At 43.4% G+C, this 14561-nt stretch overlaps 1 protein-coding gene across 3 annotated transcripts in view; it reads left to right on the plus strand.

Annotated features, from left to right (window-relative positions):
* The window catches only part of SERPINE3 (serpin family E member 3), a 40503-nt gene that overhangs the window by 13796 nt on the left and 12146 nt on the right, over positions 1-14561 (plus strand). Inside the window, exons 1-4 of one of the 3 annotated variants that reach the window (XM_042014325.1) lie at positions 7861-8156; positions 8990-9284; positions 13522-13749; positions 14150-14347. In XM_042014325.1, coding sequence (XP_041870259.1) covers positions 8031-8156; positions 8990-9284; positions 13522-13749; positions 14150-14347 — 847 coding nt within the window. In that variant the 5' untranslated portion in view covers positions 7861-8030. Of the gene's footprint in view, positions 1-439; positions 8157-8989; positions 9285-13521; positions 13750-14149; positions 14348-14561 lie in introns of those variants that run through there. The other 2 variants (XM_042014326.1, XR_006013815.1) reach the window with 2 other exon arrangements.

A 14561-nucleotide genomic window follows, 5' to 3' on the forward strand; every position in this document is an offset into this window, starting at 1 on the left:
AATCATTCTGATTAAGGTCTTTTAGTCTAATCATTATAATTATAACCATCAATAAAATAAATAATTTGTTTTATTCATATAAATATATTTCATTTTCCTTTCTTAATCCTGTGGTCCAAAGTCACACAAAGATTCAATTTCACATATATAATCCTTTAAACATAAAGTCTGGGGCAAAAATTGGATACATCTGCACCCAGATTCCTCTGAGGAGGAGTTTAGAAAGCAAGGGGGTCCTTTATGCACCTCATGGCTCAAGGAGAGCTCTTCTCTAATAAACTTCATCTGGAGCTTCTGACACCTGCATCAGGAGAGGGCGGAGAGCAGGGATCTGGTCTGGGGGGTGCCACACCAAGAAAAGGCTTCTCTGAGAATGGAATCTTGATAGAAAGCCATTGAGAAGAGGCCTTCTAATTAGTGCTTTCCCCTTTTCTTGCAGCTGCAGCTTTGCACAGAAGTCTCCCCACTGCATGTTTGAAGCTGTATCTGCCTGCAGCTCACCAGCAACAGGGAGCACAGACCTCCCTCTGTGAAGCACATACACCGGCAGATAATCCAGATCAGTTTACCTCTGTGTACCTGGCAGCACGCTACTGTGCACTGACCAAATATCAGAAGAGTTTGTGGTTAATTAGGATCAGATTAATCCCTGCTGACTGCCTGTCTCTGTGTAAAAAGGGCACTAGAGGTTAGAAAGTATTAAGTACCTTAAATGTCTACTTGCATAATGTAAAAACCTACTGAAGATCCAGACTTTGTGTTTGAAAGTGTTGATGTGAAATAATTTACCCCTAGAGCCATTTAAACGTGCTTATCCTATCAAAGCAAAAGAATCCATTAAAAATTTTCCAGGAGAAAATCTAATAAATACTTGACCATGGAAAATAATAAACCTGTACAACAGTGGAGACAAGACATCTACAAAAAAGTGCCCTAGAGATTCTGAATATTATTTCCAACTTCAAAGAATTTAGTTCAGCATATAAAGTATCATTTTTATAGCTGCAATAAAGTTTTCTCTTATACAGTTGTACGTAGTTTTCAATTTTATTAGTTCCTATTTATCATAAGAATACAGCAAGTAATAATTAGATAGTTTCATATATACACCCATTCTATGGTACTTCCCATGGAGCCCAGAGGGCTTCACAGGAAAGACACATTTCCATGTTCTTATATGATCAATTTACTTAACACATTAGTGACACTAAAATGTAGATTTGTATTTGGTTGAGACGCTTTGCTATGCCTAGGTGTGTGTGTGGTTATAGGACATGTCAAAATATGGAGAACATTTGTGCTTTTCTCTTTTAATAAGGAAGGATCCTGAGGTTGATTTAAAAAACTGATCTGATGGTAGAAAGAGTTTGAAAGGCAAGACATAGTAATAAAGGATCTCCAGGCCTGTGAGAAATGTCAAATTTACACACACCTTCACATGTCCTGACAGACCATTGGGCCTTTTTTCTTTCGTATTTTTTGTTATTGGCACATTCATATAATTATTAGGGACACTTATGTAATAACAGGATATGAGCTTATTTTGAGGTCATCTGTTCTTGTGACTTACTCCCCATTTACAGTCATAAGCTTCTCATTGTGACATCACCTTGGCGGCCTCAGCAGTACCTGTGATGTCACCAAAAGGGATTATAACCTGAAGTGGGGAGTAAGCTGTGAGAGCAGATCAGCTCCCAAAGAATAAAGGTTTTTTGTTTTGCCCTGCTAGCAGAGGAACATGGAAACACCCACCCACCCTTTCTCCCCCACCTGTCATGGTGGAGCAGGGCCATTTCACCACACAGGCTGGTAATGCAAGACTGGGGCTGCCTGGGTAGGAGGGTGTGCTTAGTTTGGGTGAACTTGCGTGCAGTGAAGTGCATGCAGGAGAAAATATGTGCAACATGTACAAACACAGCCGTGCTTCTCTGCCCAGTTCAGGGGCACGTCACAAGCTGGGGTGGCCTAAGTAAAACCATGTTCTTCCGTGTTATTCACTCTGTAAGTTCCCATTTGATCTCAACTGTCTTGCCTAGTCAACCAAACCCCTCTTTTAGAAAACCGGACTTCTTATAGGAAGTCAGCATTGCAGCTTCATAAACATCTTTATGTTTTCATCTTTTGTTTGGTTCCCTGTCATTTCAGTCAGATCAGCTGCAGAAACTTCAGCTGGCAATGTGCTCATATGAGGACCTCTTCCTATGTCATTTACTTGGCATCATTCACTTGGCACTGTAAGAGACTGTGATAGACAGTTAGACAAGCATTTGGGGGTATCAGCTTTTAACTTACTTTGTATTCCATGTCAACAGCAAATGCATTTAATTTGTCAGTTCATGGAGTTGTCTGGGAAGAAAATATGCTTGCGCAGCGCTACTCCCCACTCCTGCTTTGGCTCAGTGGCGTGTCTGGTCTGAGCCTGAGTCTCCACCAGGCCCCATGCAGGGCACTGACTCTGTCTCAGAAGCATTTTAAATCCACAGATACCAAAAGGGTGACATTTGGGGGCAGGGGTGATTTCACAGACTGGCAAGTCAACTCTGAGTGTGCTGATGCAGCACCTCTGAGCCACAGCAATCAGCTAAGCAGCTGATCTGTGACAGCAGCCCTCATAGGTCAGCTCTTGTCATACATTCAGAGTCCACAGGGAAGAGGCTTTACTGCTAAGATCTTCATATAACACTGCAGAAAATATGTACACAGTGAGATTATCTCTTTGAGCCTCATGCATCATTTTCCTGATGTTCCTTAAGCTGTCTTCCCTATGAGACATGCATAGGACAACTGTTGCATTACAACAAGGATGTGCAAAATCTTTAGTCTTTCCTCAATCAGCTTTTCTTCCTTTTTTCTTTCTTTTGTTTTTTTTTTTAATTGAAATAAATTTCATCAACCTGAAAAAAAAGAAATTATCTCATTCTTGTAGTTTCTCAGCCCTTTTGAATTTTGTCCATTAAAAATATGTGAGAACAGTCACTGTCACTTAGAAAACTACTTGATTTGGGCTCTTATTTAGCCTACACTCCTGCATGTGGAAACACCTGTCACTTCATCAGTGTTATGACATTAAGCTCATCCAGTGGAAGTGGAACTCCTGTTTGCTTTGCTTTGCTTCACACCAGAGGAAAGCACCATTCTTCCCACTGCAGAAGACATCGCATAACATGTGGGAAACACCTACCCTGCAAACTTGAACTTAACCCCCAGCACCAATTTCTCACACCACTTATTAACTTACTGCCTGGCTCAGTTTTTGGTTGCTATCACTAGCTGTCTTCAAAACTGCCCCTGGGAAAAGTCCAGGTCTCGTTTATTCCCGGACACAACTCAAAAGCCCCCATGGCAGAGCCTGGCCCAAGCCTGGATCCCACACAGTCCTCCATTGCCAACCCATCCTCCAAGGGTGCCCTTGGGGCATCTCTCAGGGCGGGAAACACTGATTCCCAGTGGCACTGTAGAACCACTGCTCTGTTATTCCACTTGGAGTATTAGAGATAGAGGAAAACGAACCCACCGAAATGTTATATTAATGCTTTAGATCCACAGGACTGAAGAGGACTGGGAACCAAGTGCTGCACCGTTTGGTCACAGCCAGCCTGTGCCACTGCTCCTCTGCTACCCAGCCTGCAGCCATGGGCAGGGAGACTACTTCCTGCTGCTGAGCTGCCAAAAAGCCTTCATTGCTGCTAGCAGCGCTTCTTTCCACCTGGAGCTGGCCAGGAAGGTGTGAGGGAAGCAGTCTGGGGGCTCCAGCAGAATGGAGCTCCATTGTAGGATTCTGCATGGGCCAGCAGGTCCAGGCTGGCACCAAGCTCATCTGCTCAAACCACGACACTGTGCTGAGCATATGCATTTCTTCTTTGGGAGCAAGCCTCTAAAGTGGTCACCCTTTGAAGAGTCAGATTTTGTCCTCACACCCCGGTGGAAGGCAGAGGCAGTGTTGGTTTTTGCATGGCATGTGGATACCAGTAAAAAAATTCACTTGAATTTGCTCAGCTGGGTGTTTTGTGGCTCCACAGCCATCAGCCTCCCCGCAGAATAAGCTCTGTATGAAATGATGATGCCAATTTTTCTTATCCTGAGATTCAGCAGAACCACCTTCCTGACTGAGCAAATGTGCTGGAGTCTTGTAGCACAGGCTCACTCCTGGAGGAGAGATGTAAGCAGGAAGGAAGCTGGTTTGGATCCAATTTAATTTCCCCAGGGTTATTCTATGTGTTAAAGAGAGCTAGCACACAAAAGTCAGATGCAGATAGAAGGTTAAATTCTGTTCTCTTTTGTGAAGGGGTAAATGTACAGTAGCCCTGCTGATAACAGGGTTGTGCTAGAGTGGAAGGAAGACTGCAGGAGACTGACCTGACATAGAAAAGCAAACAGGAGGATTCTGAAGAGGAAAACCTGCTTCCTACTGGTTCTCTCATCTTTTTCTCTTCCAGCCTTTCCCTGGGCCAAATTCTGCTCCAGATCACTGTGTAAAGTACATGCAGCAGAAGTACCAACTGGCCAGAACCAAAGCAGAGAAGCTCTCCCTTTCCTCTCAGCAGCACACCAAACTAGGGCTCCGTTTTCTTAGAACACTGAAAAATCAGAGAAAACTCCAGTCTCCTGTGAGAAAAAAATGGTTGTGGGGTAAGATTTCCAAAGAGATCTTTCTTTGCACATAGTACCTGTGCAGGCTGTGCCTTTCCCTCTGGTTTCTCACTTCAGCCCTGTGACTTCTGGCTGCTTCCAGGGCTAAAAGTTCCTGACCTTCCTCACTATTGCCACCACCACGGAGGCTCGACCCTGAGTCTGCTTTCCACAGTCGTGGAGCACCCTGTCCCCCAGAGAAGTTTTCCAGTCCATAGTCCCCCAGCAGCTCTTCATTTGCTCAAGGACTAAAGTTTGTGTCGATGGTTTTGATGCCTTGAGAGCATGCACTTACACTCCTATACCTCAGAGCAGAATCTGGCCCATGAAGACCTTGAAGATGAAATTCTGGAGGACAGCTGTCTCTGTTTATTTTCCCCTCATTTTTCTTTTCCACTTCTGCACATTTTTCACACCAGACGTTGCAGAGCCACCTGTGATGGCACCTGTCAGTGCTGAGCAGCGGGGGATGCTTCAGCACTCTGTCCCCTTGCCCACCACCATGGTCACACAGGGGGGCACTGAGGGGCTGTGCAGTAACAGCACTGGCACACAGCAGGCACAGACATGATCTAATCCATCATGGAAAGCAGTCACCACTTATGGCTTCTTTCCAGTGCTTTCCACCAGCTTGGCTCCCTGTTTGGGGAGGTGTTCACACATCAGGAATCTCTTTGCTGCCTTCCTTCTCAAAGAGTGGTGATTTTCTCTGCTCGGTGATGGAACAGAGAGGTTGGGCTCCCTGTGAAGCTCTCAGAGCTGCTCCTGTAGAAGCTCAGAGGAGCTCCACAGAGACGCAGCACTCCAGAATGCTACCCACGCACTCCTGTGCTGTGTTTTCTCCAGACATCCTCGGTTTGTGTCTTTCCTCACTTCCCTCACAGCCAGTCTAAGTTATCTCAATGTGAAGAAGCACTTCTCAAAATACAGATGCTACCTCTGCCCCTTCCTGACTTTGAAGTGTTATCTTGGGGACCAGTCAATTGCAAGCCTTTTAAAATGCATTTTCAGCATCTTAAAAACAAAATGATTGCCAGGAAGTTTATCAGTACTTTCCTCAGTACCTTGTGATGCAGAGCCAGATTAAGACTCAAAGAAGGCTGTGATGCCTAAACTAGGACACAGGCAGGTATGAAGGCTCTAAAAAAAATCTCCTTAAAGGAGACGGAAACTCCTTTTTTCCACAGCAGCCCAACTCTAACACTTCAGTAGGTCCAACACCCCTCTATTTCTGACATGGAATTTCTGTAATTGGCCTATTTGATTTGCAGCCCCCCCAACTACCCTCACTTGGACAGCTCAGGTCCTGGCTTCCTGGACTCACTTAGCAACCTCAGTTTTCAGACTCACCCTGATGTGGCACTGGCTTCTTGGGCACCCAGTTCTCAATTGTGGATCCCAGTCTGACATGTAAAAACTTTAAACTTAGGCTGCTAAACTGAATAGGCATGAGAATTTTGGTTCTGACCTTGACTGTGATAAATGTTCATAACCTTCCCCCAGGATTCTACACTTATTTTTTAGCCACAGCTAGTTTCACTGATTCTTACTTCTTTCTTACGTCACTGCCTCCTATCTTTATCATCATTCACCAGTGGATTTATTTTCTACTCATTATATGTGAAGCGCATTTCTTATTTCCCATGCTTTGAACAGTGTTGATCCAGTTTTAGTTTTCGTAAGTCCTTTCTGCTTGTCTGCAAACATTGTTTTGGCTGCTAAGATTCCTCCACAGCTTTCCTTTCCTAAAACATTTGCAGAGAGAGAAGATTTGAAACAAACACTCTAATTTCTAAGTCTCCTTTGCTATGAGACAACACCCAGAACACTTTTTTCCCTTTCCCGCTGAAACTACACTGTCTTCCACAACATTTTTACTAGGTCTAATTTTCAATTATGTCTTCCATAAATACATATCCCAAATCTGAATAACAACATTTTTGCAAAGTGGGAATTGAATGTTATTTTTTGACAGTAATGCCTAAAACCTTCAGGGACTTTCCATCTTTCTTTTAAATCTTAATAAATCCACAGGAGAGTATCAAGCAGGACACAGGGGAACTGTCTTTTCAGGTCCAGAGCCTCCGGGAACACCACATTAAATCCAGCTGTACAGTCCTCACCAGTGACCAGAGTTAATTTATCTGTTGACAGCTCTGAGCCCTTCGAGAAATCACTTGGTGGGCTCTGTTCCATTCCCTCTGAATACATCTCCACTCCAGTGGAAACTTTTAGTGATAACTTCAGCAGAGAGGTCCTCATTCAGCCAAACCCCTAAGCCCAAATGCCATTTTCAGCATGAAAACACTGCCATTGAAATCTGTGTCAAAACTACGTCTCTGCCTGTTGTACCACACTGTGACTGACCAAGCTCTTGCGCTTCGTCAGTCCTGGCAGGAATGAGGTCTAAATCCCAAGATGCTGAAACAGACCCCAATATCTGCATCTATTCTGGCATATTCTCCAAACAGCAGGAAGAGACAAACAGCACAAGAAGAGGCCCATGGCTTCATTCTCACTTGGGCCCTAATTCCATTGTGTGGCTGTTCCTTCCCTGCTAAGAGTAAAACAGTAGCACCTAAACTATTGCTTGATTGTAATGACCTTTTCCCCAATGTCTTCTTTCCCACTTGAAACAAGAATGTATGTTGTGAAATAGCCAAGTGTATACATAACGTCAAACTCTGGGAAAATCAATAAGCTGCAGTTTTACACCAATTTTTAAGCCCAATCCTCCTTGCGTTAGGTGGCATTGTGAAGCTGTGAGGCTGAACCTGTGAATATGATGGGCAGAATTTGATCCCATCACATGAAGAAAGCCATGAACAGCTGCAGCTGCTTTTAAAGCAGTCACAACCACAGCTCTTCTGCTTCTGGTCCATTCAAAGCAGCTCCTTCCTCATTCATTCTCCTTCAAGCACAGCACTTGGTTTCTTTCCTTCTGGAAACTAAAGAGTGAGAGAAAACCTTGCTATTTTGGATGGCATTAATTAAAAAAAAAAGGAAATAAAGACATTTTAATTGCATGGGATTTCTGAATAAGGTTTCAAAGTGGGGGTAAAAAGTAGCTGTGTGCCTGGTACACAGAGAGCCCTTTCTCTTCCCCTTTGTGGCAGAGGAATCAATGGAATTCATATAAAAGGAGGAGGGGGGTGGGAAGAGAGATAGGAGATGCCTTGCTCGGTACCAGCAGGTCACAAGTCTCATGAGGCTCGAGCAGGGCTTGCAAGGAAGTTGCTGACCCTATCTCCATGTGTACCTTTTTGTTCCTTGCCTTGGATTTGCTGGTCAGTGGCATGCTGCTTTGCCTGGCTCTCCATAGAGCTTGTAGCCTACAGGAATTTGGACAGAGTGGTACAGACATCGCCGACAGAGACTCTGATCACTGACTATCCCTTTAAATGCAGTCTCATGACTTAGTCTTTGCTCCACTACCTATTAAAGAAGGAGACAAGACGCTCATAGGCAGCTTCCATTCAGGCACCCAGAAGGACACAGAAAGGCAAGACAATTTAACAGAGCTAACTGTGAGTAAATACAAAGCATTAGAGGTGCTCTCTAGAGCAAAGGGCATGGAGAAAGATTTGTAGGAAATCCTGAGGTGAAAGAAGGTGCAGTAATTTTTAAAATACACTTGCATACAATCTTCAAAAGGTGAAATTCTGTAAGGAAAACTATTCTGTCATTTTAGCATTATTCCTTTAAATATGAATCTAAGTGTCTCTTAATATAACGTTGACCAATGCTTGATTTCCCATAAAAATCCGATGCCGTGATTTTGTGCTGCAAGCACTGGAGCCTTTTGCAAATACAACCTTTTCTTTCGCTGGGGTAAATTTCATGGAAGGAATATCGGTGGGGGGCAGAGGGGGGAATTTGAAGCCAGCGTTTTGTAAACTTGGATCTAAAGCCCAGCTTGGAGACTCCAATTAGATTTCTGTACCTCACAAGGGGTGGCCTTCCTTCTCGGAGTGCTGAGTGTGACCCCCTTTCTGCTAGGGACAGAAAGCTGTGGGTGCTCAGCAGCATGGAGACTGCACTGAGGTGTCCCATCATGTGTGCAGGTAGCTAGTTTTTAACCAAGGGGCTGTGTGTCTCCATGCTCTGTAATGGCAAACCATCTTATAAACCACAGCATTCTGGAAAATCCAATTCTTTTCAGTCAACGAGTCATCAGCATGACCATACATATTTATTTTCTTTCTTTTTTTTTTTTAATGACAATAGATACTGAGTAGACCTGGACAAGTACTTTGACAGTGATCATTACTATTGCAAGTGATATCTCAACACTGATGGAGAGTTCCTCTGCCAGCTCAGACTATTGCTTTTCTAAATACATCTGTGTCATTAATTGCAGGTATTAACTGGTGGAGACTGTTCCCAGCTCATCTTCATGTTGCCGATTTTATCCTCTGCATTTATCCTGTCTGCTTGCTGCTTAACCAAAGGGAACTGCATCTCCTATGATGAGCTGAAAGAGCTGAAGACTGAATTTGCCATCAGTCTCTACCAGCGCGTGTCTGAAGCAGAGAACAGAACCAATCTGGTAGTCTCCCCAGCAAGCGTGGCTGTTTCTTTGGAGCTGCTGCAGTTTGGAGCTCAAGGAAATACCTTCATGGAGCTGCAAGATGCCCTAGGATACAGCATTCATGGTAATGTACTTAAAAAAATACTTATTGTTTTGCATTTTGCAACAAATTCACAGCTTTACTAAGGTGACAGGAATTGTACACATCATACTAAACTTCTACTTTCTGTCTCACTGCAAGATGTAGTTTTCTCCATCTTTGATAGCCAGGTATCAGATGGACAAAGGAAACTCAAGGGGGTAGTTGATACACAGGTTATTATTCCTCTTTTTTTCTGAATCAGTACTTACTCTCTTATAACACAAAATACAGCTACATCTAGAAAAGCTACTTCCATGAATAGCAGAATTGCTCCAGGTTTCCCAGAAGTCCATCGTGTCCACTGTGTCCTGGTCTCCTTTGTGTGTTCTGAAAAGAGGTGCCAGGCAAAGAACAGTCGTTTTCTCTCCTATCCCACTAATGAATTTTATGAAACCTGTAGAAGCTGAATTAAGACTTTTCTAATGTTATTACAACTGTCCAAAAAGATGAAAAGTTATCAGAAGGAGACTGGTAGACAGATATTTACATTGACAGATGGATAGTGCAATTGCATCTTTCTCTGAAAGCAGGCTAAAATATAAAACTCACTGGGAATTTGGAAGGGATATGGGAAAGACAGATGTCTTTAAAGCCAGCATTAAGTCAGTTGAATTTAAGGATGCTGTTTTCATTTTAACTCTGGATTATCCTACCATCTCGAATCACATGTCAAAAACTATTTTACATTATGGGCAGAATGTTTATGAAAAGCAGATGACTGCCTCATCCTCAGAATTTGCAGCTTACATTCAAAACTTACGTATAGAGATAACACTGCTGTTTCTCAGCACAAAATTTACGTTCAGGGTATGAAGACTGAAACCCACAGTAATTTCATCGTCCTGTGGTGTAACCTGCCTCAGCCACCACACAGTTCTGTACAGCATTGATATTCAACACCACCACAGCAGTAAGAGCTAACTCTGGCTGATCCATACAGATACAGCTGCATGTACTGACACAAGGACAGTGCATCTAAATTGTGAGCAGCTGATAAAATGAAGTCTTGCCTATTGGACTCCTATTTCTACAAATTCAGTTCGTAAACAACATTAATTCATGCAAGGATTATACCTTGCTTGACACTTCTGGTCATTAGGGGTTCAGTTGTTATGAAAGGACCTTACAGAGTAACATTTCATAGTGAAATTCAAGCACAGATCTCCACAGAAAATATAACAAAGAGAAGTGCAGGGCTTGTTAATGACCTGCTAGCACTTTTATGCTCTCTTCTTCTCATGTGGCACATCATGGCAAGCAGACAATTTTCTCCATTTTAGCTGTCTGTGGCACAAACCACATGAGCTTTGGCTTTCAGTAATATTAATGCATGAATGTGATAATAAAGTAGTATGGGATCTATTGTTATTGGTTATAACAGTGTATTTCCAGTAATGGGGAAGGAAACCACTTCCTTCCTCAAATAGTCTAAATCAAATAAATACATTAAATACTTAGATGAAATTTCCTATAAGATGAATAAACCCAAATTGTATACGTAGGCATATGTCATAAGTTTTCTTTCTTCCAATAGATGTTTGCATTAATGTTTCTGTTGGTCTGCCCTAAAAAGGATACGGTTAAAACCTTAGCAGGCTGAAAACAATGAAAAGATTGATGGCTCATTCACTGTTCACAGAGAATCTGCTCTTACTTGCACTTGTAATCTTCTTTCAATGTTTGGAAAATTTGTTCACCTTTATTCTAGTACTAACAAAAACAGTATAACAATGTATAATGGGATGTATCTGTAGACAGCCCAGGCAAAATTACATGCTTTATAATTCTTTCTTCTTGCTGTTTTATTTAATTAACAATAGAGTATTTTAGAGAAATTTTGAGCTGTTGTCCAGGTAAGAATTTGGGACTTTGGTGAGCTAAGCACTTTGGTGAATTTACAAGCTTGGGATACCACTCCTCACATTCACATCTGCTTCAAATTTGCCATCTTTGACTTCTCACATCTTCCAGAGAGCTCGCCAAGTGCTCTCATACTAGTGCAAAACACACAAGAATAATACTTTACACCTCAGACCACGCCACTTTTCTAGACAACCATTCAAAGAGTTCCATATTTTATCCCTTGAAGAGGAACAAAACTAAATTTTAATATCAAACTTCCAAAAGGTGATGAGTCTTCCTGCAGCTTATTAAAGCAGCACTATTAGGTCAGAAAACACACACTGGATTCTCAGGTGGTGGAAATTGATAAACTGAAACTCTCATTTACCCCATGAAGAATATGAACCAATGCAGTGAAAGTCTCCTGATGACCTGTCTGGCAGCTGGGAGCTCATGGCCATCCTGCCCTTGACTTGAGCCTCTTGAGTTGATCAACCTGGGACAGGTTGGTCCAGGTGGCATTGACTTCCCTGATTTTCAGCCCCAAAACCCCCCTGTCCCAGGTGACAGTCCTGTCTGACCACCCTCCATCTCTGCCTACGCCCACAGGTGACAAGAGAAACTGAATGGTCACTCCCATTGCCACTCTTAAAACAGAGATTGCCAACCAGCCCATAATGGTGAGCTCAGCTGTGAGCATGGGGCAACAGACACCTGTGAGCTGCCCAGGGCACTCCAGGGCTTCCAGCTGAGGCAGAGGAGCACCTGAGCCAAGTAGAGAAGCAAGGGACACCATACTGACCCTCCCTTTGAGAAAGAGGCCAGCAATTCATATATAGCAGTGAGCTACTGAGGTTTCACACAGAAACCGGGGCACCAGGTGCGGAAATCAGAAAGGTCCTGGTGGTCCCACAGACATGTCTTGCTGAAGAAAAGCAGTGCTCCAGACATTCCCCAGTCCTCATGAAAACTTAGCTATAGAAGGAGGAACCTGTTGAAAATGCTTTAAAGGCAAGTAGCAATCTCAACAAGACTTTTATTACGCAGATGTAAGAAAGACTCCTCCAAAACACAACAAGAGAGACGTGAAAGGGGCTGAACCACAAACACAGGAATTTTGAGAATATTTGACACAGAGTCCATAAACATTGTTCCGACAGGGTGAGAGGCCCAGGTCTCAGGAAGTCACTTTGGCATGAGCCATTCCATCAGAAATCACTGCAATGAGCAGAATAATGGCTGCTAAATTACCCTTCAAGAGAGTCCATGGGAAATTTTTTTATTTTCAAAACATGAGATTCTCTAAGTTTGCAGGACTTGGGTTCCTTCTGGGCCCACACCTCAACCCTACATCCATCACAGAAGCCACCACTGCTGAACTACAATGAGCTTTCCAGAAACAGGAAACCAGGGCACCATTCAATTCTTTTCATTAGTAGACAGCAAACTAGAGAATAGATTATTGAATTTTGGAATGACATCAAGCTTGTAACTGCTACAAGAATTTTGGAAGACCAGAATGGTATTTAATAGGATCCTGGAAAATCAGGTTAATGTGTGAACTGAATAGGATACAATTCAGTAAGGACAAGTGCAAAATTCTACATTTAGAAGGAATAACCAGTCATTTGAGTTGGGGAACCGTGAATCAAAGAGTAGAGGTTTTAGGAAAGGATCTGAGGAATCTTAAGAATTAAAAAAAATAATAATATTGAATGGAAAATATAATTGTACTCAAAAAACAAAAGCCCACTCTTGTGGGCTGTATAAATAAAAGAGTCACTTGTAAGACATGAAGCAACCTCTCAGCTCGGTTCAGGATTGCCAGGGCTCATCAGCAATCCTGGGCCAGTTTGGGTCACCATTCTTCAAGAAATCAAACAACATCTAAGGGCCAAGGGTGGCAGAGGAGCCATCAGGGAAATGCCTTTCCTGGGATAGGTGGATAACATCAGGAGAAGGAGATAGAGGTGTTGTGGCATTGGCAGCTCAGCCAGCCATGGACAGAGGCACTAGACCTCACTGACGGGAATTTAGAGAGTGCTCAAGAAAGAATAAATACCTATGCACTGTTAAGAACTGTGTCTGCACAGAGCTGTGAGCCTGGTGTGAGATCAGCCACTTGACACATCTGCACTGCAGTGATTTCTACAGACACATGAAGAGAGGCTGCCAAGGCCCAGTGCATCACCACCTTTGGCAGCAGTGCTTGACAGTAATACCCCATAAAGTCAAGGGTGCTCCAGTTGTTACAGGGCTTGAACAATCAGAGGACACCAGTGTCAGCACTGGAACTGAGAGCTGCAGAGCCGTGGGGCGATCTCTGCTATCCTTAGCCTCAGCACAACTATTGCAGTTTCTCTCTCTTGCCTGGCAGATCGAAGCGTGCAGGACTTCCTGCACACGGTGGATGAAGCAGTGGCTGACTCCGTCCAAGGCACAGTGGTCCAGCTGGGATGCTCCCTCTTCGTGGACGTGGGTGTGCAGCTCTTGCCCGACTTCGCTGAGCGCGCTGCACGCTGGGCCAACAGCAGCCTGCTGCAAGCCAACCTCACTGACTCCAACACAACCCACATACAGGAATGGATCACCACTGACCCTGCAGGTAACATAGGGACCCACAAAAATGGTTGCACATGAATGAAATGTAAAATAAGAGTAATGGGAGAAATTCCATTTAACCTAGCATACAGTTTTTTGCCACAATCCGTGTTGTCCAAACTAAGGCTGAAAGCCAGGAAACCTAATTCTTAACACTCATTTGTAATGTGAAGAAAGAGCTGGAATAGGTCTGAATCCATGAGCAGTGTCAAGCTGGAAAACCACTTGGCCTTGTTCTGATTATTTTAAAAAGGCAATCCTTTGCAGTGTTCTCAGTTTTAACGAGGAACAGTCAAATTCCCCTTGGACCATATTTATTGCTTTACTTAGTCACATGGGCCTGGTCTTTAGGCCTGGGCACGTAGGACTGCCTGTGTCCCCCTCCCTTTCTCTTTTCCATGCAGATGGGAATGTGCGTGGGATGACATTGGAGAGCGCTGGGTCGTCACTCAGCCAGGTCACCCTGGTGAGCACCCTATACTTCAGAAGCATATGGCAAAAGAAGTTTTCCTTTATGGATACCCAGATGTTGCCTTTTACCACAGCAGAAGGCTTGACCCTGAAAGTGCCTACCATGCACCACACAGCTGAAGTTAACTATGGTAACTGTCCTTGATCCATATTTGATCGACTGTACAACATGGAACAGATGATTTATTTAATTTCCACAGATACCACACTAAGATGCGTTATTTTTCCAACTTGAAGAAGTCACAGAAGAAGTCCCATCAAATGAAGAGACCATCCAGGTGACCAAATTGACTCCTCATAATCCCAGGCAATCATGAAACAGATCCTGGGTTCAAAATGGTTCCT

Source organism: Corvus kubaryi, unplaced genomic scaffold (genome assembly GCF_017639235.1).
Source record: "Corvus kubaryi isolate FWS band 111438036 unplaced genomic scaffold, C.kubaryi_AGA036_p1.0 split1-65, whole genome shotgun sequence".
Lineage (NCBI taxonomy): Eukaryota > Metazoa > Chordata > Aves > Passeriformes > Corvidae > Corvus > Corvus kubaryi.